The sequence below is a fragment of the Odocoileus virginianus genome, chromosome 2 (assembly GCF_023699985.2).
Source record: "Odocoileus virginianus isolate 20LAN1187 ecotype Illinois chromosome 2, Ovbor_1.2, whole genome shotgun sequence".
NCBI lineage: Eukaryota > Metazoa > Chordata > Mammalia > Artiodactyla > Cervidae > Odocoileus > Odocoileus virginianus.
In genome coordinates, this window is record NC_069675.1 from 58670553 (window position 1) to 58697183 (window position 26631).

At 39.0% G+C, this 26631-nt stretch overlaps 1 protein-coding gene across 9 annotated transcripts in view; it reads right to left on the reverse strand.

The window, feature by feature from the left end:
* Positions 1 to 26631, reverse strand: part of WDPCP (WD repeat containing planar cell polarity effector) — a 273308-nt gene that overhangs the window by 91937 nt on the left and 154740 nt on the right. For all 9 annotated transcript variants that reach the window (XR_011492660.1, XM_070480150.1, XM_070480148.1 and 6 more), the window contains one exon: positions 22386 to 22995. Coding sequence is in view for 8 of the 9 variants with exons in the window: in XM_070480150.1 (XP_070336251.1) it covers positions 22386 to 22995 (610 nt within the window). In the remaining variant the exon portion in view is untranslated. The remainder of the gene's footprint in view (positions 1 to 22385; positions 22996 to 26631) is intronic.

Genomic DNA, 26631 nt, shown 5'->3' on the forward strand with positions numbered 1-26631 from the left:
TTAGGAAAAACTATAGCTTTGATTAAACAGATCTTTGCTAGCAGAGCAATGTCTCTGCTTTTTAATCTAGGTTGGTCATAGCTTTCCTTCCAAGGAGCAAGCATCTTTTAATTCCATGGCTCCAGTCATCATCTGCAGTGATTTTGGAGCCCCCTGAAATAAAGTATCTCACTGTTTCCATTGTTTCCCCATCTACTTGCCATGAAGTGATGGGACCTGAAGCCATGACCTTCGTTTTCTGAATGTTGAGTTTTAAGCCAACTTCTTAACTCTCCTCTTTTACTTTCATCAGAGGGCTCCGTAGTTCTTCACTTTCTGCCATAAGGGTGGTGGCGTCTGTGTATCTGAGGTTATTGATATTTCTCCCAGCAATCTTAATTCCTGCTTGTGCTTCATCCAGTCTGGCATTTCGTATGATGTACTCTGCATATAAGTTACATAAGCAGGGTGACAATATACAGCCTTGACATTATCCTTTCCCTATTTGAAACCAGTCTGTTGTTCCATGTCCAGTTCTAACTGTTGCTTCTTGACTTGCATACAGATTTCTCAGGAGGCAGTTCAGGTGGTCTGGTATTTCCATCTCTTTAAGAATTTTCCATAGTTTGTTGTGATTCACACAGTCAAAGGCTTTGGCATAGTCAATATAGCAGATGTTTTTCTGGAACTCTCTTGCTTTTTAGATGATGCAACGGATGTTGGCAATTTGATCCCTGGTTCCTCTGCCTTTTCTATTACTAGCTTGAACATCTGGAAGTTCATAATTCACATACTGTTGAAGCCTGGCTTGGAAAATTTTGAGCATTACTTTGCTAGTGTGTGAGATGAGTGCAAATTATGCAATAGTTTGAACATTCCTTAGCATTGCTTTTCTTTGGGATTAGAACGAAAGTTGACCTTTTCCAGTCCTGATGCCACTGCTGAGTTTTCCAAATTTGCTGGCATATTGAGTGCAGCACTTTCATAGCATCATCTTTTAGGATTTGAAATAGCTCAGCTGGAATTCCATCCCCGCCACTAGCTTTGTTAGTAGTGATACTTCCTAAGAGCCACTTGACTTCACATTCCAGGATATCTGGATCTAGGTGAGTGATCACACCATTGTGGTAATCTGGGTCATGAACATCTTTTTTGCATAGTTCTTCTGTGTATTCTTGTCACCTCTTCTTTTTTTTTTTTTTACAATACACATACACAAATTTTAATAAAACAAATTTAAATCTTTATCAGCAATTCACTATAAAACAATTTAAGGAATCTGCTTAATATAAAAGTTAAAAGCACTTAAGGACCTACCAACCATTAAACCCTATATAGAGACCCAAGTCCATCAAAGCAGCTGCTGCTTCCTTGGTACCATCAAATGAATGCACCTAAGGACATGAAGGCACAATTTTATTACAATACTTTTTCTTTAAAATCCTAAATAACCTTAATAGGCTTTCTAAGTAAAAATATAAATGCAATATGGACATTTGGAATATGTAGCAATAGGGGAATGTGGACTTGATTTTGACCGACTACAGTTTTGTCCCAAAGATACTCAGCTCAAGTATTTTGAAAAAACAGTTTGAACTGTCAGAACAAACAAAATTACCCATGTTTCTTTATTGTCGGAACTCACATGCTGAATTTTTGGACATAATGAGAAGAACTAGAGATCGGTTTGTAGGTGGAGCGGAAAAAAGTATCCTCTAACAGAAAAATTGAACATCTACAATTTTAAAGTTATGTACATATCCACTTTTCCTTATGCCTTGCCTAGAATGTGGCTCCCTCCTCCAGTCCCCTTCCTCTAGGTACAGAGACCTCAGCACAGCCGTAGACAGAAATTCTAGGCAACAATCTCCTCCTTTCCTCATCACATTGGAGACAACAGGCTATAATTGTACAGTTTGATTTGAAAATAAAAACTGTAGTGGCCACCTTTGAAATCCCATATTCCAATTGTCACCTCTTCTTAACATCTTCTGCTTCTATTAGGTCCATACCATTTCTGTCCTTTATTGAGTCCATCTGTGCATGAAATGTTCCCTCGGTATATCTAATTTTCTTGAAACGATCTCTAGTCTTTCCCATTCTATTGTTTTCCTCTATTTCTTTGCACTGATCAATGAGGAAGGCTTTCTTAACTCTCCTTGCTATTCTTTGGAACTCTGCATTCGAATGGATATATCCTTTTCTCCTTTGCCTTTAGCTTCTCTTCTTTTCACAGCTATTAGTATAGCCCCTTCAGACAACCATTTTGCCTTTTTTGCATTTCTTTTTCTTGGGATGGTCTTGATCACTGCCTCCTGTACAATGTCACAAACCTCCATCCATATTTCTTCAGGCACTCTATCAGATTTAATCTCTTGAATCTGTTTGTTACTTCCACTGTATAATCATAAGGGATTTGATTTGGGTCACACCTGAGTGATCTAGTGATTTTTCCCTACTTTCTTCAATTTCAGTCTGAATTTGGCAATAAGGAGTTCATGATCTGAGCCACAGTCAGCTCCCAGTCTTATTTTTACTGACTGTATAGAGCTTCCCCCTCTTTGGCTGCAAAGAATATAAAGTACTGACCATCTGGTGATGTCCACATGTAGTCTTCTCTTGTATTGTTGGAAGAGGGTGTTTGCTATCACCAGTGCCTTCCCTTGGAAAAATTCTATTAGCTTTTGCCCTACTTCATTTTGTACTCTGAGGCCAAATTTGCCTGTTACTCCAGGTTATCTCTTGACTTCCTACTTTTGCATTCCAGTCCCCTATAATGAAAAGGACATCTTTTTTGAGTGTTAGTTCTAGAAGGTCTTATAAGTCTTCATAGATCCACTCAACTTCAGTTTGTTCAGCATTAATGGTTGGGGCATAGACTTGGATTACTGTGATACTGAATGGTTTGCCTTGGAACGAACAGAGACCATTCTGTCATTTTTGAGATTATTGTAAAGAAATGATTATTTGTAAAGAAATAATTTAATCCTGTTATTGATCCTCTTGCATAACTAAAGAAAATCCACTTCTAAGCTAATAGAAATAAGAACATCAAACAAAGCAGGGAGTAGGGGGAGAGGCATTCTGTTAGAATTTTATCTTATCTTTTAAATATGGAAGAACTCTTTTGAAACTAACAAATTCTGTGTAATAAAATGACAATAAGTACTAGCACCTTTTAAGTTTTTTTTTAAGCTTTTAAAAAATATTTGTTTGTAAAATCTTTTTCCTTCTGCAAACGTTTACTGATTTGAGTGAAGCTACAAAAACTTCTCAGTACAAATAATCATAAAGTTAAATAAGAAAATGTATGTGAAGTTATTTGGAATCTGTAAAGTATATAATATACTACTATAACTCTTCATTACTGTCATCATCATCATCATTTACCTGAAACAGTTATAGGTTTCAGAATTTTTAAAAATGTATTAGCTCATGAGAAAGATCCTGAAATTATTTATATTAACTTCAACTCATATAAAAATGAGATCTTCTGCTATACCAGCAGGACTCAACTTGATAAGAAATCTGGGGAATTACCCTGACTATTCTTGAGGGAGGAAATGGCAACCCACTCCAGTATTCTTGCCTGGAGAATCTCATGGACAGAGGAGCCTGGAGGACTACAGTCCACAGGGTCACAAAGAGTAAGACAGAACTGAAGCAACTTACACCAGCACCCCCACTATACTAAGCAATAAAACTTTACTATTCTTTTTGTGTTGGCAGAATCGACAAATGCTACTGTCCAAAAGTCTTCATGCTGCTGCTGCTGCTAAGTCACATCAGTCATGTCCGACTCTGGCGACCCCACAGACAGCAGCCCACCAGGCTCACGTCTCTGGGATTCTCCAGGCAAGAATTCTGGAGTGGGTTGCCATTTCCTTCTCCAGTGCATGAAAGTGAAGTCTCTCAGTCGTGTCCAACTCTTCACAACCCCACGGGCTGTAGCCTACCAGGCTCCTCTGTCCATGGGATTTCCCAGGCAAGAGTACTAGAGTGGGTTGCCACTGCCTTCTCCGAAAACCTTCATGATCCTAGAGTAAAGTGCTAGAAGTCTTCATAAATCAGTGTGGTTCCTTTACAGTAGATATTAATGTTTAAGAATTTTGAAGACAACCAAAAATATCTGAAATCTATTTGGTCTGTCTATACCCTAATACTTCTAACATGAGAAATAACTGATGTATTGAGAGGAAAAGCTAACATATAGTCAAAATTCAAATTGTTTAAAAGGTGATAAAGAGAAAAACTTAAAAAGGAGCCAATTAAAAAAGACATGATGCATAGGGAAATAAAGATTTAGTGTCAACTTTGTTTCTGAAATAATACAACCTAGAGACAACAGTAGAGTTTTTTAAAATGCTGAGAGATAAAAATGAATCTGTCTAGAATTCTAGAACTTTATAATAAAACATTGAAAATTCATGAAGAAACATAACACTTAATAACAGACCTCTAAAATAATAAAGTAAAAATGATGAAACTAAATGGAGAAAAAGTAAAATCCACAATTATCACTGGAGATTTCAGCACATCTCTCTAACTAGTTGAGAAAATGTATAAACAGAAAATCTGTAACAACAGAAAATACTCAAAAAACATTATCAGTGAATTGGAACTAATTGACACTTACAATACTCTTCACCCAACAACAGCAGAGTATACACATTCTTTTAAGTGCATATATAACACCAACCAAGATGGAGCATTATTCTGGGAGATAAAACAAGCCTCATTAAGTTTAAATGCATTGAAATGATACAAAATAGTTTCCCAAACCACAATATAACCAAAATCGATATAAAACATAAAGACATCTGGAGGATTTTTGGTATATAAGGATTTATACACCAAGATTTTCAAGTGACAAAACATCCCACTGATATCCTAAGTGTGCTGGTAAATGTAAGTGGTATAACTACCCCCACTACAGTTGACTTCAAGCACTAATGTGATGTCATGGAGCATGGAACAGGGAAGTGATGTACCATTGCACACTGTTATGTAATATTTCTACCATACAAATAAAACAGGAGAAGGAAATGGCAACCCACTCCAGTACTCTTGCCTGGAAAATCTCATGGACAGAGGAGCCTGGTAGGCTACAGTCCATGGGGTCGCAATGAGTTGGACACGACTGGGCAACTTCACTTGACTACTTCACTTCATACTTTATCACTGGAGAAGGAAATGGCAACCCACTCCAGTATTCTTGCCTGGAGAATCCCATAGACAGAGGAGCCTGGTGGGCCATGGTTCACGGGGTTGCAGAGAGTCAGACACAACTGAAGTGACTAGGCACACACAAATAAAACAACTGTAATATCCCCAAAGACAGAGATAATAGCAAAATATAGTAAAATAACTAGGAAATGCAGGAAAAAACCTGAAAAATCTTTAAATATTTAGAAATTAATCAATATTGTATAAAGTATATAGAAAATATTTTGAAATAAATGAAAATATAACAATAAAATTTGTGAGATATAGCTGTGGTTATGGTATTACTTAAAGGGAAATTACTAGCATTACATTTCAGTTAGAAAAGAAAAAAGGTCTAAAATCAACCCAAGTTTCCACACTAAGAACACTTAGAGAAAGAAGAGCAAATAAGACCTAAAAGAAAGAGAAGAAATATTTTTAGAGTATATTTATAATATTATTATATTTATAATAATATACTATTATATTTATAATATTATAATAAATATTACATACTTATTATAGGGAAAATTAATGAAAACAAAAGCTGGTTCTTTGGAACAATGTATAAAATTGACCAACTTCTGCCTAAATTGAGGAAAAGAGGAGATACACTTCTCAGTATCAACAATAATCACTACAGGACCCACAGACATTAAAAAATAGTAAGTGAATAATATGACTAACTTTACAGATATAAATATAAGTTAAATGAAATGTATTCCTTGAAAGACACAAATTATCAAATCCCATTTAAGAAGAAATAAAAATAGATAACTTGAATGATCCAAATTATTTAAATTTGGATGTTTAAAAACCTTTAACATACACACACAAAAAACCAGATGACTTCATTGGTGAACTGTCTCAAACAGTAAGAGAAGAAATAATATCACCTTTACATAACTCAAAATATAAGAGGAGGGAATGATTCCTATTGCATTTAATGATATCAGCATTACATTGAGACCAAAACTGACAAACATTACAGGAGAAAAAAAAGAAAACTAAAGGTCAGTACCTCCTGTAAACAAATACAAAAATCCTTAACAGAATATTAACAAATTAAGCAACATATTAAAAAGATAATATACCATGAACAAGAGATTTATCCCACAAATGCAAGGTCACTGAAACATCTGAAAACTAATCAGTTCACTATATGACCAGAAAAATCACACAATCATTTTAACACAGAAAAAGCACTTGAAAACACCGAACATCCATGGAAGAAAACATAACCCCGTAGACTAGGACTAGAAGGGGACTTCCTCAACCTCCTGCCATCGTGTGTGTGCATTAGTTGCTCAGTTGCGTCTGGCTCTTTGCAACCCTATTTACTGTAGCAGTCAGCTTCTCTGTCCATGGGATTTCCCAGGCAAGAATACTAGAGTGGGCTTCCAGTTCAAGATGACGGAGAAGAAGGACATGAGTTCATCTCCTGCAAGAGCACCAAAATTACAACTATCTTCTGAACAACCATTGAGAGGAGAATGCTGGAACCCACCAAAAAAAGATACCCAATGCCCAGTGACAAGCCGGAGGGAGATGGTAGGAGGGGCACAATCATGATGAAATCAAACCCCACGCCCACCAGGTGACTGACCCACAAACTGGAGAACAATAATACCAAAGAAGTTTTCCCGCCATTGTGGAGGTTCTGAACCCAACATCAGGCTTCCCAGCCTGGGGATCTGACAAAGGGACTGGAAACCCTGAGGGAATCTGACCTTGAAGGCCAGTGGAATTTGATTATCGAACTTCCATAGGACTGGGGGAAACAGAGACTCCACTCTTGGAGCGCACAAACGAAATCTTGCATGCACCAAGACCCAGGGGAAAGGAGCAGTGACCCCACAGGAGACTGAATCAAAATGTCCTTGTTAGTGCTGGAGGTTCTCCTGTGAAGGCCTGGGTCAGCAGGGGCTCACCACGGGGACGGGGACACTGGCAGCAGCAAGCCGAGCTGGTGTAAGCCTCTTGGAGGTTAACCCTACCATACAGCCTGTAGACCCCGGGACTGGGTCATCTCAGGCCAAACAACTGCCAGGGAGGGAGCACAATCCACCCATCAGCAGATAATTGGATTAGCTTTATTGAGCAAGGCCTTGTCCACCAGAGCAAGACCCTGTTTTTCCTACCACCAGTCCCTCCTATCAGGAAGCTGACACAAGCCTCTTAGCCTCCTCCATCAGAGGGCAGACAGAAGAAGCAAGAAGAACCACAGTCCCATGGCAGCTAGAAAAAAACCATTATAGAAAGTTAATCAGGATGAAAAAGCGGAAAGCTATGTTCCAGATAGAGACAAGGTAAAATACCAGAAAAAAAACTAAATGAAGTGGAGATAGGCAACCTTCCAGAAACAAAATTCAAAATAATGTTAATGAAGATGATCCAGAATATTGAGAAAACAATAGAGAAGATCCAAAAAATGTTTACCAAAACCTAGAAAAATTAAAGAACAACAGATGAATAACACATGAGAAGAAATCAACAACAGAATAACTGAAGCAGAAGAAGGGACAAATGACCTGAGGAACAGAGTGGTGGAAATCACTTCCACAGAACAGAATATAGAAAAAAGAATAAAAAGAAATGAAGACAATCTAAAAGACCTCAGGGATAACATTAAACACACCAACATTCGCATTATAGGGGTTCCAGAAGCAGAAGAGAGAGAGAAGGAACCTGAGAAAATGAGAGATAATAGTTGAAAACTTCCCTAACATGGGAAAGGAAATAGTCAACCAAGTCCAGGAAGCACAGAGAGTCCCAGGCAGGAAAACCCAAGGAGGAACACACCAAGACACGTAGTAATTAAAACTGACAAAAATTTTTTAAAAAGATAAAATATTAAAAGCAATAAGGGAAGAATGACAAATAACATACAAGGTGACTCCCATCAGGCTATCAGCTGATTTCTCAACAGAAAGTCTACAAGCCAGAAGGGAATGGCTTGTTATATTTAAAGTGATGAAAGGGAAGAAGCTACAACCAAGAACACTCTCCTCAGCAAGATTCTCAGATTGATGGAGAAATCAAAAGCTTTACAGACAAGCAAAAGTTAAGAGAATTCAGTACCACCAAACCAGCTGTACAACAAAGGCTAGAGGAACTTCTCTAGGCAGGAAACACAAGACAAGAGAAAGACCTACAGAAAATAAATCCAAAACAATTAAGAAAATGGTAATAGAATCATACATATTGATAATGACCTTAAATGTAAATGGATTAAATGCACCAACCAAAAGACACAGACTGCCTGGGTGTATGAAAACATGTGTATGTAAGCACTTCCACTTATCACATCACTCTGCTTGAACCCCCAAACTGTATGTAATGATTCTATATTGTTTAGGTTAATCATGTTCACATTATGGCTTGCAGCTGTAACTATCTTTTATTTTTGGCCTGGCTACTGACTGTGAAAACTGATAAACATCTTTTATTATTGTGATTACATAGCTGTTACTCACAATACCATAGTATCATGACTGGTCCACAGAAAAATGAAAGAACTCTATTATCAACAAAACTACAGTTTAATAGAAAAACCTGTAGTCACTTTTTAAAATCCAGATGCATATTAGAATTACCTTGGAGCTTTATGAGAAATACAAATGCCTAGGTATTGCTTTTTTTTCTCCAGAGCTCTAGATATTTTTCTAATGATCAGCCATATGCAGAAACAACTGAACTATATGAAGATCTTTTATCTAGTTTGTTTCACTTTTTCTATTTCATATTCAGTGCTCTGATTTCATTTAGTTTAGGTTTATCAATTTTCTCCATCTCTTCTTTAAAATATGTATAATATATATATTTTAGAATACTTATGAATTTTTGCCTAACTAAAAAATTTATGACATTTTGATTACACTTGTTTGACTTAGAATGAATAGAATGCTAGATTTCTAAGTAAAAAAAAAAAATAGATATGCAAGAAGCATCTAAGGTGTACTGTATACCACAGGGAACTACAGCCAGTATCTTATAATAATCTATAATTGAAAATAATTCCAAAAATAATATATGTGTATGTGTTTAACTGAATCACCTTACTCTGCACCTGAAACACGGCAGGTCAACTATACTTCAATAAAATATATATATTTAAAAAAAAAGAATACTGGAGTGGGTAGCCATTCGCTTCTCCAGGGGATCTTCCCAACCCTTGGATTGAATCTGGGTCTCCAACACTGCAGGCAGATTCTTTACCATCTGAGCCACCAGGGAAGCTCAGTAACATCATACATACACTGTATTAAATGCTGTCCACCTAAGATCGGAAACAAAGCAAAGATATCCTCTGTTTTCACTTCTCTTTAATATTGTACCATCCTAGATAGTAAAACAGAGAAGAAAACAAAAGGCCCTCAGGTAGGATAAGAATATATGAAACTTGTTTTTAATTGTAGTTGTCATAATCATCTATGTAGAAAATCCTAAGTAATCTATAATAAAAAGTCACTAAAACAAATGAGCTTAACAGAACTGCAGGATACATGTTCAATATTTTCAAATTTTATTTTTATAAAATCCCAATGAACAATTAAAACTTGTAATTAAAAATACTATTTACAATAGCATCCAAAAACATGAACAAACTATTTACAAGATCTTGTACATTTTAAAATATAAAGCACTGCTGGGAGAAATTAAAGGCCTGGATAAATGGAGAGATATATTGTGGTCATAAATTGGGAGATTCAATATTGCTAGGTCTTCCCTGTTGCTCAAACCATAAAGAATCTGTCTGCAATGCAGGAGACCTGGGTTCGATCCCTGGGTCAGGAAGATCCTCTGGAGAAGGGAATGGCAATCCGCTCCAGTATTTTTGCCTGGAGAATCCCACGGACAGAGCAGTCTGTAGGATGGCAAGGAGTTGGACACAACTGAGCAACTAACACTACAATATTGTTAAATTGTCATTCTATCCCAAACTGATCTATAGACTCAATATTCACAATACTAGTATCCAAAAAAGAACTTGTGTTCAGAATATATAAAAACTTATGATTCAATAAAAAACAATCCAATTCAACTGGGGCAAAAGATTTCTTTGAACATATACTTCATAAGGGAAGATATATGGAAATAAACACATAAAAGATGAACAACTCTAAGGTTCATCAGGGAAATGCCAACTAACACCAACTACACCTACTACAATGGCTACAATTAAAAACAGCAATAATATCAAGTTTTAGTGAAGATGTGGAATAACTGGAACTCCAAACTATTTTCCTCTTAAACTTAGCGTAGTGCTCAGTTCCAAGGTTTTTCCCAAAAGAAATCAGAATAGACCTCCATACAAAGACTAGCACATGAAAGAACAGATCATTTTCAATGAAACTGGCTAAAATTGGAAACAACTCAAATGCCTGTCAACATGTGAAGATAAATTGTGATATCTCTATATAATGGAATACTACTCAATAATGTAAATGAAAATTTACAGATATACACACCAATATGGAAACTTCACAAAGATTAATAGGGAGTGAAAGTAGCCAGATACGAACGAGTAAGTTTATTAGTCTACTTCTATGAACTTCTAGAAAAAGCAGATCTAACCTGTCATAGACAACAGATCAATGTGCTTTAGCTTTGAGGGAGGCAGGGACTGACCGCAAAGGGGCTTGAGAGAATTTTGAGGGTGGTGGAAATGTTTTACATCTTGATTATGGTGGTAATCACATTGTTGTTCAGTCTCTTAAGTGGTGTTCAACTCTGCGACCCCATGGACTGAAGCATGCCAGGCTTCCCTGTACTTCACTATCTCCTGGAGTTTGCTAAAACTCATGGTCATTGAGTCGGTGATGCCATTTAACCATCTCATCCTCTGTTGCCCTCTTCTCCTGCTCTCAGTCTTTTCCAATGAGTCATATCTTTGCATCAGGTGGCCAAAGTACTGAGGCTTCAGCTTCAGCATCAGTCCTTATACTGAATATTCAGGGTTGATCACCTTTAGGACTGACTGGTTTGATCTCCTCCTTGTCCAAGGGACTCTAGAGTCTTCTCCAGCACCACAGTTCGAAAGCATCAGTTTTTCAGTGCTCAGCCTTCTTTATGGTCCAGCTCTCACATCTGTACATGACTAATGGAAAAACCAGAGCTTTGGCTATATGCACCTATATGACTATACAAACCTATATAACTATAGGTACTATATAACTATACAGGTCCATAAAGACTATATGACTGTATGAGGTTTAAGACAGCTTTTTAACTCTCTTCTTTCACCATCATCAAAAGGGTCTTTAGTTCCTCTTCACTTTGTGCCACTAGAGCGGTGTGTGCATGCTAAGTCACTTCAGACCTGTCCGACTTTGTGTGACCCAATGGCCTGCAGCCTGCCAGGTTTCTCTGTCCATGGGATTCTCCAGGCAAGAATACTTGAGTGGGTTTCCATACCTGCCCCCAGGGGATCATCCCAATCCAGGGACTGAGCTCACATCTCTTATACCTCCTTATTGGCAGGCAGGTTCTTTATCACCAGCTCCATCTGCAAAGCTCCATTAGAGTGGTATGATCTGCATATATGAGGTTGCTTATATTTCTCCCAGCAATTTTGATTCCAGCTTCTGATTCACCCAGCACGACATTTTGCATGATGTACTCTGCATAGAAGTTAAATAAGAAGGGTGACAATATTCAGCCTTGAGATGCTCCTTTCCCAATTTTTAAACAGTCCATTGTTCCATATCTGTTTCTAACTGCTGCTTGTTGACCTGCATACAGGTTTCTCAGGAGGCAGGTAAGGTGGTCTGGGATTCCCATCTCTTCAAAAATTTTCTACAGTTTGTTGTGATCAACAGTCAAAGACTTTAGTGTAGTCAATGAAGCAGAAGTAGATATTTTTCTGGAATTCCCTTGCTTTTTCTATGACATAGTGGACGTTAGCAATTTGATCTCTGGTTCCTTTGCCTTTCCTAAATCCAGCTATACATCTGAAAGTTTTCAGTTCATGAACTGCTGAAGCCTAGCTTGAAGGATTTTGAGCATAATCTTGGTAGCATGTAAAATTAGTGAACTGTACGGTAGTTTGAACATTCTTTGGCATTGCCTTTCTTTGGGACTGGAATGAAAACTGACCTTTTCCAGTCCTGTGGCCACAGCTAACTTTTCTAAATTTGCTAGCATATTCAGTGCAGCAATTTAACAGCATCATCTTTTAGGATCCAAAGTAACTCAGCTCGAATTCCATCACCTCCACTAGCTTTCTTTGTAGTGTGCTTCCTAAGACCCACTTAACTTCACATTCCAGGATGTCTGGCTCTAGGTGAGTGACCACAACATTGTGGTTATCTGGGTCATTAAGATCTTTTTTGTATAGTTCTTCTGTATATTCTTGGCACCTCTTCTTAATATCTTCTGCTTCTCTTAGGTCCTTGCCGTTTTCCTTTACTGTGCCCATATTTACATGGAATGTTCCCTCGGTGTCTCCAATTTTTTTTGAAGAGATCTCTAGTCTTTGCCATTCTATTGTTTTTCTCTATTTCTTTGTTTTGTTCACTTAAGAAGGCTTTCTTATCTCTCACTGCTGTTCTTTGGAACTTTGCATTCAGATGGGTATCTCTTTCCCTTTTCTCCTTTGCTTTTCACTTCTCTTGTTTTATTAGCTATTTGTAAGGCCTCCTCAGACAATCACTTTGCCTTCTTACATTCTTTTTCTTGAGGATGGTTTTGGTCACTCCCACCATACAATGTTACAAACCTCCGTCTGTAGTTCCTAAGGCACTCTATCAGATCTAATCCCTTGAATGTATTCACCACCTCCGCTGTATAACCAAAAGGGATTTGTTTTAGGTCATACCTGAATGGTCTTGTGGTTTTCCCTACTTTCCTCAATTTAAGCCTGAATTTTGTGATAAGGAACTGATGATCTGAGCCTCAGTGAGCTCGAGGTCTTGTTTTGCCTACTCAATAGAGCTTCTCCATCTTTGACTGCAAAGAATGTATCAATCTGATTTCTGTATTGACCATCTGATGATGTTCATGTGTAAAGTTGTTTCTTGGGTTGCTGGAAGAGGGTGTTTGCTATGACCACTTCATTCTCTTGGTAAAGCTGTTAGTCTTTGTGCTGCTTCATTTTGTACTCCAAGGCCAAACCTGCTTGTTCCTCCAGGTCTCTAGAGTTCCTACTTTTGCACTCCAATCCCCCACGCTGAAAAGGACATCTTTTTCTGGTATTCATTCTAGAAGGTCTTGTAGGTCTTCATAGAATCGTTCAACTTCAGCTTCTTTGGCATTACTGGTTGGGGCACAGACTTGGATTGCTGTGATACTGTATGGTTTGCCTTGGAAATGAACCGAGATCATTCTGTCATTTTTGAAGTTGCACCAAAGTGTTGCATTTCAGTCTCTCTTGTTGACTATGAGGGTTACTTCATTTCTTCTAAGGGATTCTTGCCCATAATAATATACATAATGGTCATCTGAATTACATTCACCCATCCCTTCCCAAGATGTTGATATTCACTCTTGCCATCTTCTGCTTGACCATGTCCAATTTACCTTGATTCACAGACTACTGGTTTTTCCAGTAGTCGTGTATGGATGTGAGAGTTGGACTATAAAGAAAGCTGAGCACCGAAGAATTGATGCTTTTGAACTGTGGTGTTGGAGAAGGCCCTTGAGAGTCCCTTGGACTGAAAGGAGATCCAACCAGTCCATCCTAAAGGAAATCTGTCCTGAATATTCACTGGAAGGACTGATGGTGAAGCTGAAACTCCAATACTTTGGCCACCTGATGCAAAGAACTGACTTCTTAGAAAAGACCCTGATGCTGGGAAAGATTGAAGGTGGGAGGAGAAGGGGACGACGGAGGATGAGATGGTTGGATGGCATCACCAATTCGATGGACATGAGTTTGAGTAAGCTCCGGGAGTTGGTGATGGACAGGGAAGCCTGGTGTGCTGCAGTCCATGGGGTCGCAAAGAGTCAGATACGACTGAGTGACTGAACTGAACTGAATAATCATTAGTAATCAAAGATGATAATCTTTAAATGCCAATTTAGAATAAAATGGTATGTAGTATTCTATGTCATGTATATTTGTACTTTTTTCCCCCTAGTACATGGGGTTGAAGACCAGACTTCTCAGGTGGCAGGTCAGGTGGCCTAGTATTCCCATCTCTTAAGAATTTTCCACAGTTTGTTGTGGTCCATATAGTCAAAGGATTTGGCGTAGTCAATAAAGCAGATGTTTTTCTGGAACTCTATTGCTTTTTCAGTGATCCAACGGATGTTGGCAATTTGATCTCTGGTTCCTCTGCCTTTTCTAAATCCAGCTTGAACATCTGGAAGTTCTCAGTTCACATACTGTTGAAGCCTAGCTTGGAGAATTTTGAGTATTACTTTGCTAGCATGTGAGATGAGTGCGATTGTGTGGTAGTTTGAACATTCTTTGGCATTGCCAGAATCTCTTCTCAATGGGAGAGACTGACTGTGAGGAAAACTTGGTCTTCCACTGTTGGGCAGGGTCATGCTCAGTAAATTTTTAATCCAATTTTCTACTGATGGGTGGGGCTGTGTCCCCTCCCCGCCCCCAACCCCATTAATTGTTTGGCCTGAGGTGACCCTATCCTGAGGCTACAGATTCTACGTTAGGGCTAAAGGTGACCTCCAAATGGACTTTTGCCAACACGCACCTCCCCACACCCCACAGCAGGCCACTGCTGACACACACCTCTGCAGGAGACCCTGCATCACTCACAGGCAGGTCTGGCTCAGTCTCTAGTGGGGTCATTTCTCCTTTCTCCTGGTTCCTCGGACACACAATGCTTTGTTTGTGCCCTCTAACAGTCTCTGGGAATCATGAGGATATACATATTTCCCAAAACTCATTGATCTATACATTTAAAATAGGTATAATTTATTTGTAAATTATACTTGAAAAACTTGATTTAAAAATCTGTCATCACTTTTGTATGAAGAAAGCAGAATGCCGTCTGGAAAAGCAATCCATCTCAAATGACATGAGATCCAGTTTTAAGATGACTAGGCATCTAATAAAGTACCTGACATTTTCTTCCAGCAGTAAGTTGCCACCAGTTACCACTTTGGTAAAGTAAACTTTAAATAACTTATTAAAAATAACTTTTAAAGAACATATACTTCTTACAAAAGTTCTGAGCGAAAAATCATACTACTTGCTATTTAGATGAAGTGACAGATACATACATAATATCGCCCATGATTGTCAAAATCCTATGAGAGGGAAGAAGTTAGCTTTAATTATTTGTTTAGTATCACCACTTGGACAGCAGACCTTTTCCTAGCTTTGCAGGTGTTGTGAGCACACTGTAGGAGCACTGTAAGTAGACGAATAACCAACACACTATGGAAAGAGGAGAGGGAGAGCACATGCTGCGACTGGGAAGCTCCTACGGCAGCAGAGCCGAGGCGAGGCCTGGGAGACACACGGGGCTTCCTAACTCCTGAAGGGTTTCAAGCGCAGAGGAGAGAAGACTGAAAGTGTCAGTCACGCAGTCATGCCCAGCTCTTTGCGACCCCGTGGACGGTAGCCTACCATGCTCCGGTGCCCATGGAATTCCCCAAGGAGAATCCTGGAGTGGATAGCCAATCCCTTCTTCAGGGCATCTTCCTGACCCAGGGATCAAACTAGTGTCTCCTGCATTGCAGGCAAAATCTTTATCACCAGGGAAGCCAAATCTATGACCAGATGTGCACTCCGGTGGCAATTAAGGGGATTAATTGAGCAGCAGGTAAGGAAGATTAGAAGGCAGAGCATTACAGACAGAGGGCCACTGTTTGATCATGGTACAATAGGGAAGGTCTAGATTTAAGGTCACAGCAAGGCTGAATAGAATGAGATGTTTTAGGCAGTGATGTCCTTTTCATCATAGAGGACTGGAAGACAAAAGCACAAAGTCAAGAGACACCTGGAGTAACAGGCAAGTTTGGCCTTGGAGTACAAAATGAAGCAGGGCAAAGGCTTCATTTTGCCAACATTTGCCTAGAAAACACACTGGTCATAGCAAATACCCTCTTCTAACAACACTACACATGGACATCACCAGATGGTCAATATCAAAATCAGACTGATTACATTCTTTGCAGCCAAAGATGGAGAAGCCCTATACAGTCAGCAAAAACAAGACCGCGAGCTGACTGTGGCTCAGATCATGAACTCCTTATTGCCAAATTCAGACTTAAATTGAATAAAGTAGGGGAAAACCTCTAGTCCATTCAGGTGTGACCTAAACCAAATCCCTTATGATTATACAGAGGAAGTGGCAAATAGATTCAAGGGATTTAAGCTGGTAAACGAAGTGCCTGAAGAACTAAGGCAGAGGTTCGTAACACTGCACAGGAGGTGGTGATCAAAACCATACCCAAGAAAAAGAAATGCAAAAAAAGCAACATGGTTGTCTGAGGAGGCCTTACAAACAGTGGGGAAAGGAGTGAAAGGCAAAAGGGAAAAGGAAAGATATACCCATCTGAAGGCAGAGTTCCAAAGAACAGCAACGAGAGATAAGAAAGCCTACAGAAGTGAACAGTGCAAAGAAATACAGGGAAAAAAACAGAATGGGAAAGACTAGAAATCTCTTTGAGAAAATTAGAGATACCAAGGGAACATTCCATGCAAAGATGGGCACAATATAGGACAGAAATGGTATGGACCTAGCAGAAGATATTAAGAAGAGGTGGCAAGAATATACAGAAAACTGTACAAATAAGGGTACCCACAATGGTGTGATCACTCACCTAGAGCCAGACATCCTGGAATGTGAAGTCAAGTAGGCCTTAGGAAGCATTACTACAAAGAAAGCTAGTGGAGGTGATGGAATTCCAGTTGACCTATTTCAAATCCTAAAAGATGATGCTGTTAAAATGCTGTACTCAATATGTTAGCAAATTTGGAAAAGTCAGCAGTGGCCACAGGACTGAAAAAGGCCATTTTTCATTTTAATCTCAAAGAATGGCAATGTAAAAGAATGTCCAAACTACTGCACAACTGCGTTCATTTCACATGCAATTAATGAAGGTAATGCTCAAAATCCTTCAAAGTAGATTTCAACAGTATGTGAACTGAGAACTTCCAGATGTACAAGCTGGATTTGGTACCAGAGATCAAATTGTCAACATCTACTGGATCATAAAAAAAAGCAAGAGAATTCAAGAAAAACATCTACTTTTGCGTTACTGACTACACTAAAGTCTTTGACTGTGTGGATCACAACAAACTGTGGAAGATTCTGAAAGAGATGGGAATACCAGGCCACCTTACCTGCCTCCTGAGAAATCTGTATGCAGGTCAAGAAACAACACTTAGAACCAGACATGGAACAACAAACTGGTTCAAAATTGGGAAAGGAGTACATCAAGGCTGTATACTGTCACCTTGCTTATTTAACTTATATGCAGAGTGGTGGTTTGGTTTAGTCGCTCAGTCGTGTCCAACTCATTGCAATCCCATGGACTATAACCTGGTAGGCTCGTCTGTCCATGGGATTCTCCAGGCAAGAATATTGGAGTGGATTGCCATTTCCTTCTCCAGGGGATCTTACCAACCCAGGAATTGAACCCAGGTCTCCTGAATTGCAGGCAGATTCTTTACCAACTGAGCTATGAGGGAAGCCCCTCACAGAGTACATATATGCAGAGCAGATGATGAGAAATGCTGGGCTGGATTAAGCTCAAGCTGGAATCAAGACTGCCAGGAGAAATATCAACTACCTCAGATAATCAGATGACACCACCCTTATGGCAGAAAGCTAAGATGAACTAAGGAGTCTCTTGATGAAAGTGAAAGAGGAGAGTGAAAAAGCTGGCTTAAAACTCAACATTCAAAAAACTGAGATCATGGCATCCAATTCCATCACTTCATGCCAAACAGATGGGGAAACCATTGAAACAGTGACCCCATTTTGGGTTCCAAAATCACTGTGGACAGTGACTACAGCTATGAAATTAAGACACTTGCTCCTAGGAAGAAAATCTATGACAAAGTAAACGTTGTATTAAAAAGCAGAGATATCACTTTGTGGTCAAAGGTCCATATAGTCAAAGCTATGGTTTTTCCCGTAGTCATATATGGATGTGACAGCTGGACCATGAAGAAGGTTGAACACCAAAGAATTGATGCTTTTGAACTGTGGTGCTGGAAAAGACTCTTGAGAGTCACTTGGACAACCAGGAGATCAAATAAGTCAATCCTAAATGAAATCAACCAAGAATATTCACTAGAAGGACTGATGCTGAAGCTCCAATACTTTGGCCACCTGATGTGAAGATCCAACTTGTTGGAAAAGACCCTGATGCTGGGAAAGATTGAGAGCAGGAGGAGAAGGGGGCAACAAAGGATGAGATGGTTAGAGGGCATCATTGACTCAATGGACATGAGTTTGAGCAAACTCCAGGAGGTAGTAAAGGACAGAGAAGCCTGGCATGCTGAAGTTCATGGGGTCAAAAGTGTCAGACACGACTGAGTGACTGAACAAAACCTCAGAAGGCAGAACTGATGGCATTTCATTGCTGACTGGATATGGTGTTAGGAAGGAGGGAGGATTCTAGGATGATTTCTAACTTGGAATTCTGTCCATCTAAATAACTATAACATCCCTTAAACTGGAATATACAGGAGGAGAAGCAGGGAGAAAGATGACAACTTTAAGTCTGCACATAATAAATCTGATGCAATCATGTAGACTCAGGGGGTAGGTTTCCTGTAGTCCCAGTTAACATGTGGGGGTGGAGAGCAGTGGCCTGGGCTGAGGTCAGAGACAGGGTACCAAAATCAAAAATAAACTCTTGGTTTGATGCATGAGACAGGGTGATCAAGGCTGGTGCACTGGATGACCCTGAGGGATGGGATGGGGAGGGAGGTAGGAGGGGGGGTTCAGGATGGGGAACACATGTACACCCATGGTGGATTCATGTCAATGTATGGCAAAAACCACTACAATACTGTAAAGTAATTAGCCTCCAATTAAAATAAATAAATTTTAAAAATAAAATAAATAATAAATAAATAAACTCATTTTGCATAAAGTGGGAGAGGGGAGCTAAAGATGGAACCTTGGAGAGCCTGGATATTTTCATGAGGAGGCAGAAGAAGAGCATAAAAAGTGCCAAAAAGTTGCATCGAGAGTCACAGAAGGCAAGAACAATGAGAATTTGATGGTAAAGTGGTCAGGAGCCATCAAATGCTTTAAAGTCATCAAGTAACTGAAGAGAAATATGTGTATCAAGTAGGAAGTCACTGATGACCTTTCCAAGAGCAGTTCCAGGAGAACAATCATTGAAGAGAAGAGCCAGAAGGTGGTGCTGTGAAGGGGAATGGGAGACGAAGAAGCAGAGAAATTCAGTGTTCCCTATTTTATTAAGAGCTTGACTGTGAAAGGACAGTGAACATTTGATTAATAACAGAGGGGAAACAATTTTAAGGAACAGATGTATGTATGTTGCTTTGTTTCATGGTGTGGCTTGGGCCCGAGACTGCAGATGTAGCAAGATTCATGGGGAGAGCAGGGAAGGTGACAGAGTCAAGGTGTCAAGGGGAATGCTGTGGGATCCGGCATGGAACTAGTCTTAGGTAAGAGGAAGGTTCCTATCCCACTGAATTGAAACCGAAAAGATTTATGTACATGGAGGTAAGTGGTTGGGTGGGTGGTGAGGAGCAAAAAGTTAATGAAGTACCCTATTAAAAGGGGAGAGTCTCTGTTGAAAGGGCAAGAAGCTGATCACATGAGAGAGCAGTGAAGGCTGGAAAAGGTGATGATGAGAATGGAAAAGCTTTAATATCTCAGAAATACAAACTAGGAACTCCTCTTTTTAAAATTATTCCCAGTTTACATATATGGAAATATGAATAATGATTGTTAGGTAAAGAAATTCTGATTACACACTGCCTCTACCTAGGAGGATGACACGTCTTGCTCCCTCCTGAGGAAGACATGTTAGTTTTTCACATTCTTATAGTAACTGTGGTGATGGCCTTTTAACCTCCAGTGGCATCTGTGTGATAATTATAAGGATTTAGAGTGGAAGCTCTAGCCTTCAACAGAGTTTTCCTTCAACATTACACTAACTGACCTATTCTAAGAGTCAGACTCCAAAAATCTTAGCATATTGGCAGCAGCCACTGACACGTTTACATATGACAGCATTCTATTTTAAACTATGATCTATCTCAGCTTCTTAAATTGTACGCTACACCTTTCATGTCAAAATTTCCAAAGGCTTGCATAACAAGCATATGAAAAACATCTCATAAATGCTCCCTAGTGGGGAAACTGCACATGAAACTACCTGTTTATATATGCAGTAACTTGAATTATACATGAAAATTCCACATGGATGCCCAGAATCAGCACTGTGTTAATTCAAGAAGTATATTAAAATTTCTGGATGTATTTAGTAGCAGATCCTAAGAAAAATCTGTTCTTTAAACAGGGTTTTCTTTAAAAAAAAAAAAAAAAAAGAAAAAGATCTGTTAGCTGGAATATACTGTTTCAAGGAATCTACTCTTCCTAGGAAAAATAATATATAATAAACACTAATCTTATAATACATTTTCAAAAATCCTGGGAAACTCCATGTTTTGTTCTTTTAAAGACCCTGTAAGACTATAAAATTTCCCTATTCTATAAATTGTATAAGTCATAATGAAAATAAAATTTAAATGATAAATGTCAGTTGCAGAAGTTATCACCTTTTCATTTGAATGCTTGACTTCTATTGGCTAATTCTCTTCCAAGAGACCTACTTGGGAAAAAGAGGTGACAGCCAACTCATTGCCTAATTGATTTAGGAACAGTGCCCAGGGAGATAGTCCAATTAAGTTTACAAGCTGGCAATTAGCAGGAAGCCCTCTAAATCCCTACACTGAGAGCCTGTTTACTTTAGTAAGAAGGCAAATGTGCTAGAGATAGGAAGAGAAAGCTGTGCTTTTTGCAAAGCTGTTGTGAGCAGGCCCACAAGGGAGGGCTGAAGAAAAGCTAGGTATAGTTAGTAGACTGCCTTCTTGTTTGACAGGTAACTGGGATAGACAGAGAGAGGCAGAGAGTTCCAACAGATACGCAGAACATCTAACAGCCACTTTAATAAGTGTTGTGTGTGGAGACATACTACTATTACACGTGTAAGCTAGGCAAAGTAGAACTGGATTATCTCATAATAGATGAGATTCCAAACATATTTTTCTTAGATAATACTAATGTTATGAATGGATTGAGGTTCTTTTTTTTTCATGTGAAAAGAACATAGCCCTCACTTATATCCCTGATAGCTTTCAAGTTAAGTCATTTTCATTAGACTTATTTCATTCGTTCTATTTCAGAGGCAAGTAGATCCATTAAAAATAAAAAGTAAACTGACTGTTATTTAACAAAACACTACAATGTTTTTAAAAACAACTTTGTACCACAGAACCAAATCCTATAAGGGGTTTTGAAATGTATCTACTTTTCTATGTTTTCAGGTTGCAATAATGTGCACTAATTGAAATATTTTTTTTTAAACCTAAGTGAGTTCCTCTCAAGAATGTTAAATTATCAAAACTGCCTAAAAAATATCATATATTTTAGGACATAGCTGGTAATACCAACCTTTAGAAGGCAAATAAAATTCTGCTTTAAAGCCTCCTGGTTGAAATAGTATACATTAATACATAATTTTCCTAATATTGAAATAATTTTTTGAATATTTTTATCTAAAAGAAAAACATAAAGTTACAAAAATATCTTTAGCAAATTCTAACCAAGCATTTTCCTTCCTCTTCTTTTAAAACATTTGTTTTACACATTTTCAATCTGGAAAGAAATGAACACTCATCTAAAATAACTTAATAGAAAAAGTATTATATCCCTACACACAGAATTTTACAATGGATATAGTAAGTACTTTTAAAATATTTTCATATGTACTATTTCTTAAGGAGTTTTTTTAGTAGATTATTTTGGAAAGCGTCATATATGGACAGCTCAGGCTTTTTATTTATGTGATGGAAAATTAATGCAATTTCAAAATTTTTGAATATATAATGGACCTTGACACTTTAGAAAATCATCCACAAAACTTTCTTAAAGAAACTACATGAAATGTTTAAAATGTAAGCATATTGATGGGATGAGAAACAAAAAAAATCTGCATTCCAGGAATAGTTTTACTGTCTTAATTATACTGTCATCATAAAAAAATTTATTTACTCACCAACTTCCTTGACTTACCAAGTTTAAACAGAAGTACACCCAAAGGTCCTCTGTCAAACCTGAGGAAGAGGAGATTATAGATGTCCCCACTTTCAGGCTTCTTAGAAACAACCTGAGGCGCTATCCACTGCATTTGAACAAGACTGCTAGAAACATCAAAGAATTTTTTGAATTGTAGAGTCTCCCTAGGTGAGTTGTCTTCAGCCAAAAGCTGGATGTTAATAGGAGAAAGAGCCATATCAAATATTTGCAGCTCCCCTTGGTTACTGCCAACTAGCAGAATGGCCCCACTTGGGTGGCAGCTTATTAATGAAGGCAGAAGTTCAGCCTGAGCTAAGAGAGTCACTCTACGGTGAGTTTCATAAAGAATTACTGAAGAATCTTCACAGCCCAGGATCAGTTTGTCGTCAGTAGCATTCCTGCAACAACTAATGGCCTTTGATTTTAGTGGTATTCTGGTGACTGATACACACTGGATTTTGTTCCGAACACATTCATAGACGCAGCTGTCAGCCGCGGGCTCTCTGTCTACACTGATGGAGCACTCCACTGTCAACATCTGATTAGGATGTCTGGTGTCAAAGCGAACATCCAGTGGGTCCCATTCTGTGCGTACAGAACTCAGAACCTGTAAGAAATATAACAAGTATGTTCAGATAGACTGTGGTTTTTCTTCAGTTGTCACACACAGCACTGCATATTAATCTAGAATGCTACTCAATACAGTCAACTACCACCTTAAGTATCAGCAGCATATTAGCAGGTATGTATGTATCTCATATAGAACATATATAAATGTGTGTGTGTGTGCACGAGCTCAGTCATGTCTGACTGTAGCCTGCCAGTCTCCTCTGTCCACGGGATTTCCCAGGCAAGAGTATTGGAATGAGTTGCCATTTCTTTCTCCAAAGGATCTTCTTGACCCAGGGATGGATCTCCTGTCTCCTGAGTCTCCTGCATAGGCAGGTGGACTGTTTACCACTGAGCTACCTGGGAAGCCCATATATAAATATATATAGCATATACCGAACACAGCTGCAGAAATTAAATTATAAAATTTTAACTTAAGCATTTTGTTTTAGAAAGTCTGTAAGTAACATAAAGACAAATACTTCCTACAACATATAGAAACTAATGGAGTAGGCTTTTAGTAAAATAATATGGCTAGCAAATTATCTAAAGACATCAGAAGTGTGATTTTTAAAGGATGAATAAAGGATTTTAACAATTCAGTTCATCTCCTTCCAACCCACTACCCCTGCTGATTCTAAAATTACTAGTAAATTATTTACCAGAAATATATTCCTAATTAGTGTAAGAAATAAAAAACCAAAATGGTCCGTTTTCAAGAACATCTAGCTTTGAGTGACAGCTTGCTGATGTAATAGCCAATAGCTGATACAAAACTAGAAAGTCTGGGCAAACAAAGAGAGAGTGAGATGCCTAGGATTTTCGTGCAGGTTCAGCCTACTGGTGAATTCAAAACCTAAGAACTGAAATAGGTACACAGAAAAGGAGGAAATAAGGTGTAGCGGGGTGGTGGGAGGAGATCATAAGGAGGGAGGGAACAAACCTAGGTGACATCCAGGAAGACCGTTTACCCCTTGGTACTCAGCCAAAGGGGAACTGGGGGAGGGACTTGCATTCTAGGGATAAGATCCTCCCTGTAATAACTCTAGGTATACCTGCCCATCAGATACCAGATCTTGCAAGACAATCATTAAAGCCTCACTTCCATTCTTTGGGTTTGGGCTGGTGAGCGTGTTTCTCACAAGCAGGGCAGGGTAGGCAAAGGAAAAAACTTTAGAACCCTGTTAACATTCCTGTAGAAATATGTTCTGTTGTTGTTTAGTCGCTAAGTCATGTCAGACTCTTTTGCAATCCCATGGACTGTAGCCCGGCCAGGCTCCTCTATCCATGGGATTTTCTAGGAGTGGATTATCATTTCCTTCTCCAGGGGATGTTCCTGACACATGGATTGAACTGTGTCTCCTGTACTGGCAGGCGGATTCTTCTACCACTGATTTTATGGTCAGAAAAGATATGAAGGGTTGTTAAGTAGGTCAATGATCAACAGAAAAAAATAAGGTTATGTACTAGTTTTAAAATTAAGAAAAGACCTGGTGAGTAATATGACTTACTTAAGTGAAGTTGCTCAGTCGTGTCCAACTCTTTGTGACCCCATGAACTGTATGTAGCCTAGCATGCTCCTCCATCCATGGGATTTTCCAGGCAAGAGTACTGGAGTGGGTTGCCATTTCCTTCTCCAGAGGATCTTCCCAACCCAGGGATCGAACCCAGGTCTCCCACATTATAGGCAGACGATTCACCATCTGAGCCACCAGGGAAGTTCTTATAATACTAGGGAGGCAAAATTTGAAAAGCATTTCTAGTGTGGAAGGGAAAGGCAACAAGAAGAATAAAGGAATAGAGCAGGCCATTCACCTTATTCATATGTAAATGTGGGGGGGGGCAAAAATCTGGAGAGTGGTATCTGAGATCATTTCTAACACTAATGAAAACCTCAAAATTAGATTTAGAAACATTACAAAGCACATGTCTACAAGAGACAGAATTTCACAGAACTCTGCAGGTGTGTTCGTGCACTCGCAGATGTTCATGTAAAATCGGACGAAATCCAACTGTTAAGGCCAGTATCTGCTTTAATAGTATTATACCAAGGTCATGTTCCAGGATTTGACAATGTATTGCAGTAATATACATTACTGGGCCAAACTAGGGAAACTAGGGGAAGAAGTACAGGAAGGGAACATGCTTTTAGCCATTTTGGCAACTAGTTTAGCAGTTTCTTGAGAGTCGAATTATTCCTTTTTTTTTAAAGAGCACACAGCTTTGTTACATAGTGCTGACTTGGGGATGGAATGGGGGTTGACGTGAATTTTTTAAAATCCATCCTAAACATTATTAACAAACTAATCTTCCTAAACTAAATGTTCTTGCTGTCACTCCCTTGTTTGAACCTTTTAACTGTTAACCCAGTTTTGCTTCCCTGGTGGCTCAGATGGTAAAGAATCTGCCTGCAATGTGGGAGACTAGGGTTTGATCCCTGGGTTGGGAAGATCCCCTGGAGAAGAGAATGACAACCCACTCCAGTATTCTTGCCTGGAGAATCCCATGCACAGAGGAGCCTGACAGGCTCCAGTCCATGGGGTCGCAAAGAGTAGAACATGACTGAGCAACTAACACACATACAACTAATGAATTAAAGTTTTATTCCCCTGCCTGGTATTCAAAACCACATAGGATCCATATCTAACTCTTTCCCTCCCTCACACTCACTGTCCTGCTCTCACTTTTCTTTTTTGTCTAATAAATGCTTGAGTATGAGCTACATGCCAGGCACAAGTCCTGGCACTGGTGGGGATACAGCAGTGAGGTCCTCATCCTCAGAGAACATGCACTCTAATGGCTGAAGATAAGGTTAACAATTCACAAGCAAACATACACAGTATGTTAGCGATTCTATATGTGTACCTTCTAAGTACTCGGAAGAATGGGAAGGGGAGGCACTAGAAGTCAGGACAGGCCTCTCTCATAAAGTTGACCAGAAAGAAGTGAAGAAGTGAAGGCGTGCAGTCACCTGGAGAAGAGGGCTCCAGGCAGAGGAAGCAGACATGCTAAGGTAGCACTCTTGGCCTGAAGAAGAAATAATGGGAGAGAAACATGGCTACAGAAAATGGAGCAAGAAGAACAGTGGGAATTGGAGGAGGCGGAAGATTGTGAAGTAGCTTGTAGGCCCTTACAGGGACTTCGGCTTTTCCTCTAAACAAAATGAGAAGCCATAAGCAAAGGAGGAACATGATCTGCCTTGCAAATCCTAGCATTATCTCCTACAGTGTCTTCTCATTACTCTATTCTGAGGTCAAACTAAAGCTGCATTTTCCCAGCTCTGAAATCTGTTAAAAAAGGAGGCCATTCAACTGATGAATCCCTAATGCCATCGTGGCCCAAGAAAGCAAACCAAAACCTAAACCTATAAATGCCTCAATGTTACAAAATCAAAATACCAAGGATAACCAATTACAACAGCCAATTAAGCTTTAAACTATAGCCAATCAAATAATTTCCTTTCTCTGCTTCTGTACTTTCTTTCTCAATCTTTCCCCTGTCTCATATTAGTAGTGTTCCTAACCACTTTCAGCTTGGCACTGCCCCCCAGAATTGATTTGCTTAAACTCTGAAAAATTTTAGTATGCCTCAGCTTATCTTTCAACAACTTCTTTCATATCCTTTAGCTGAAATC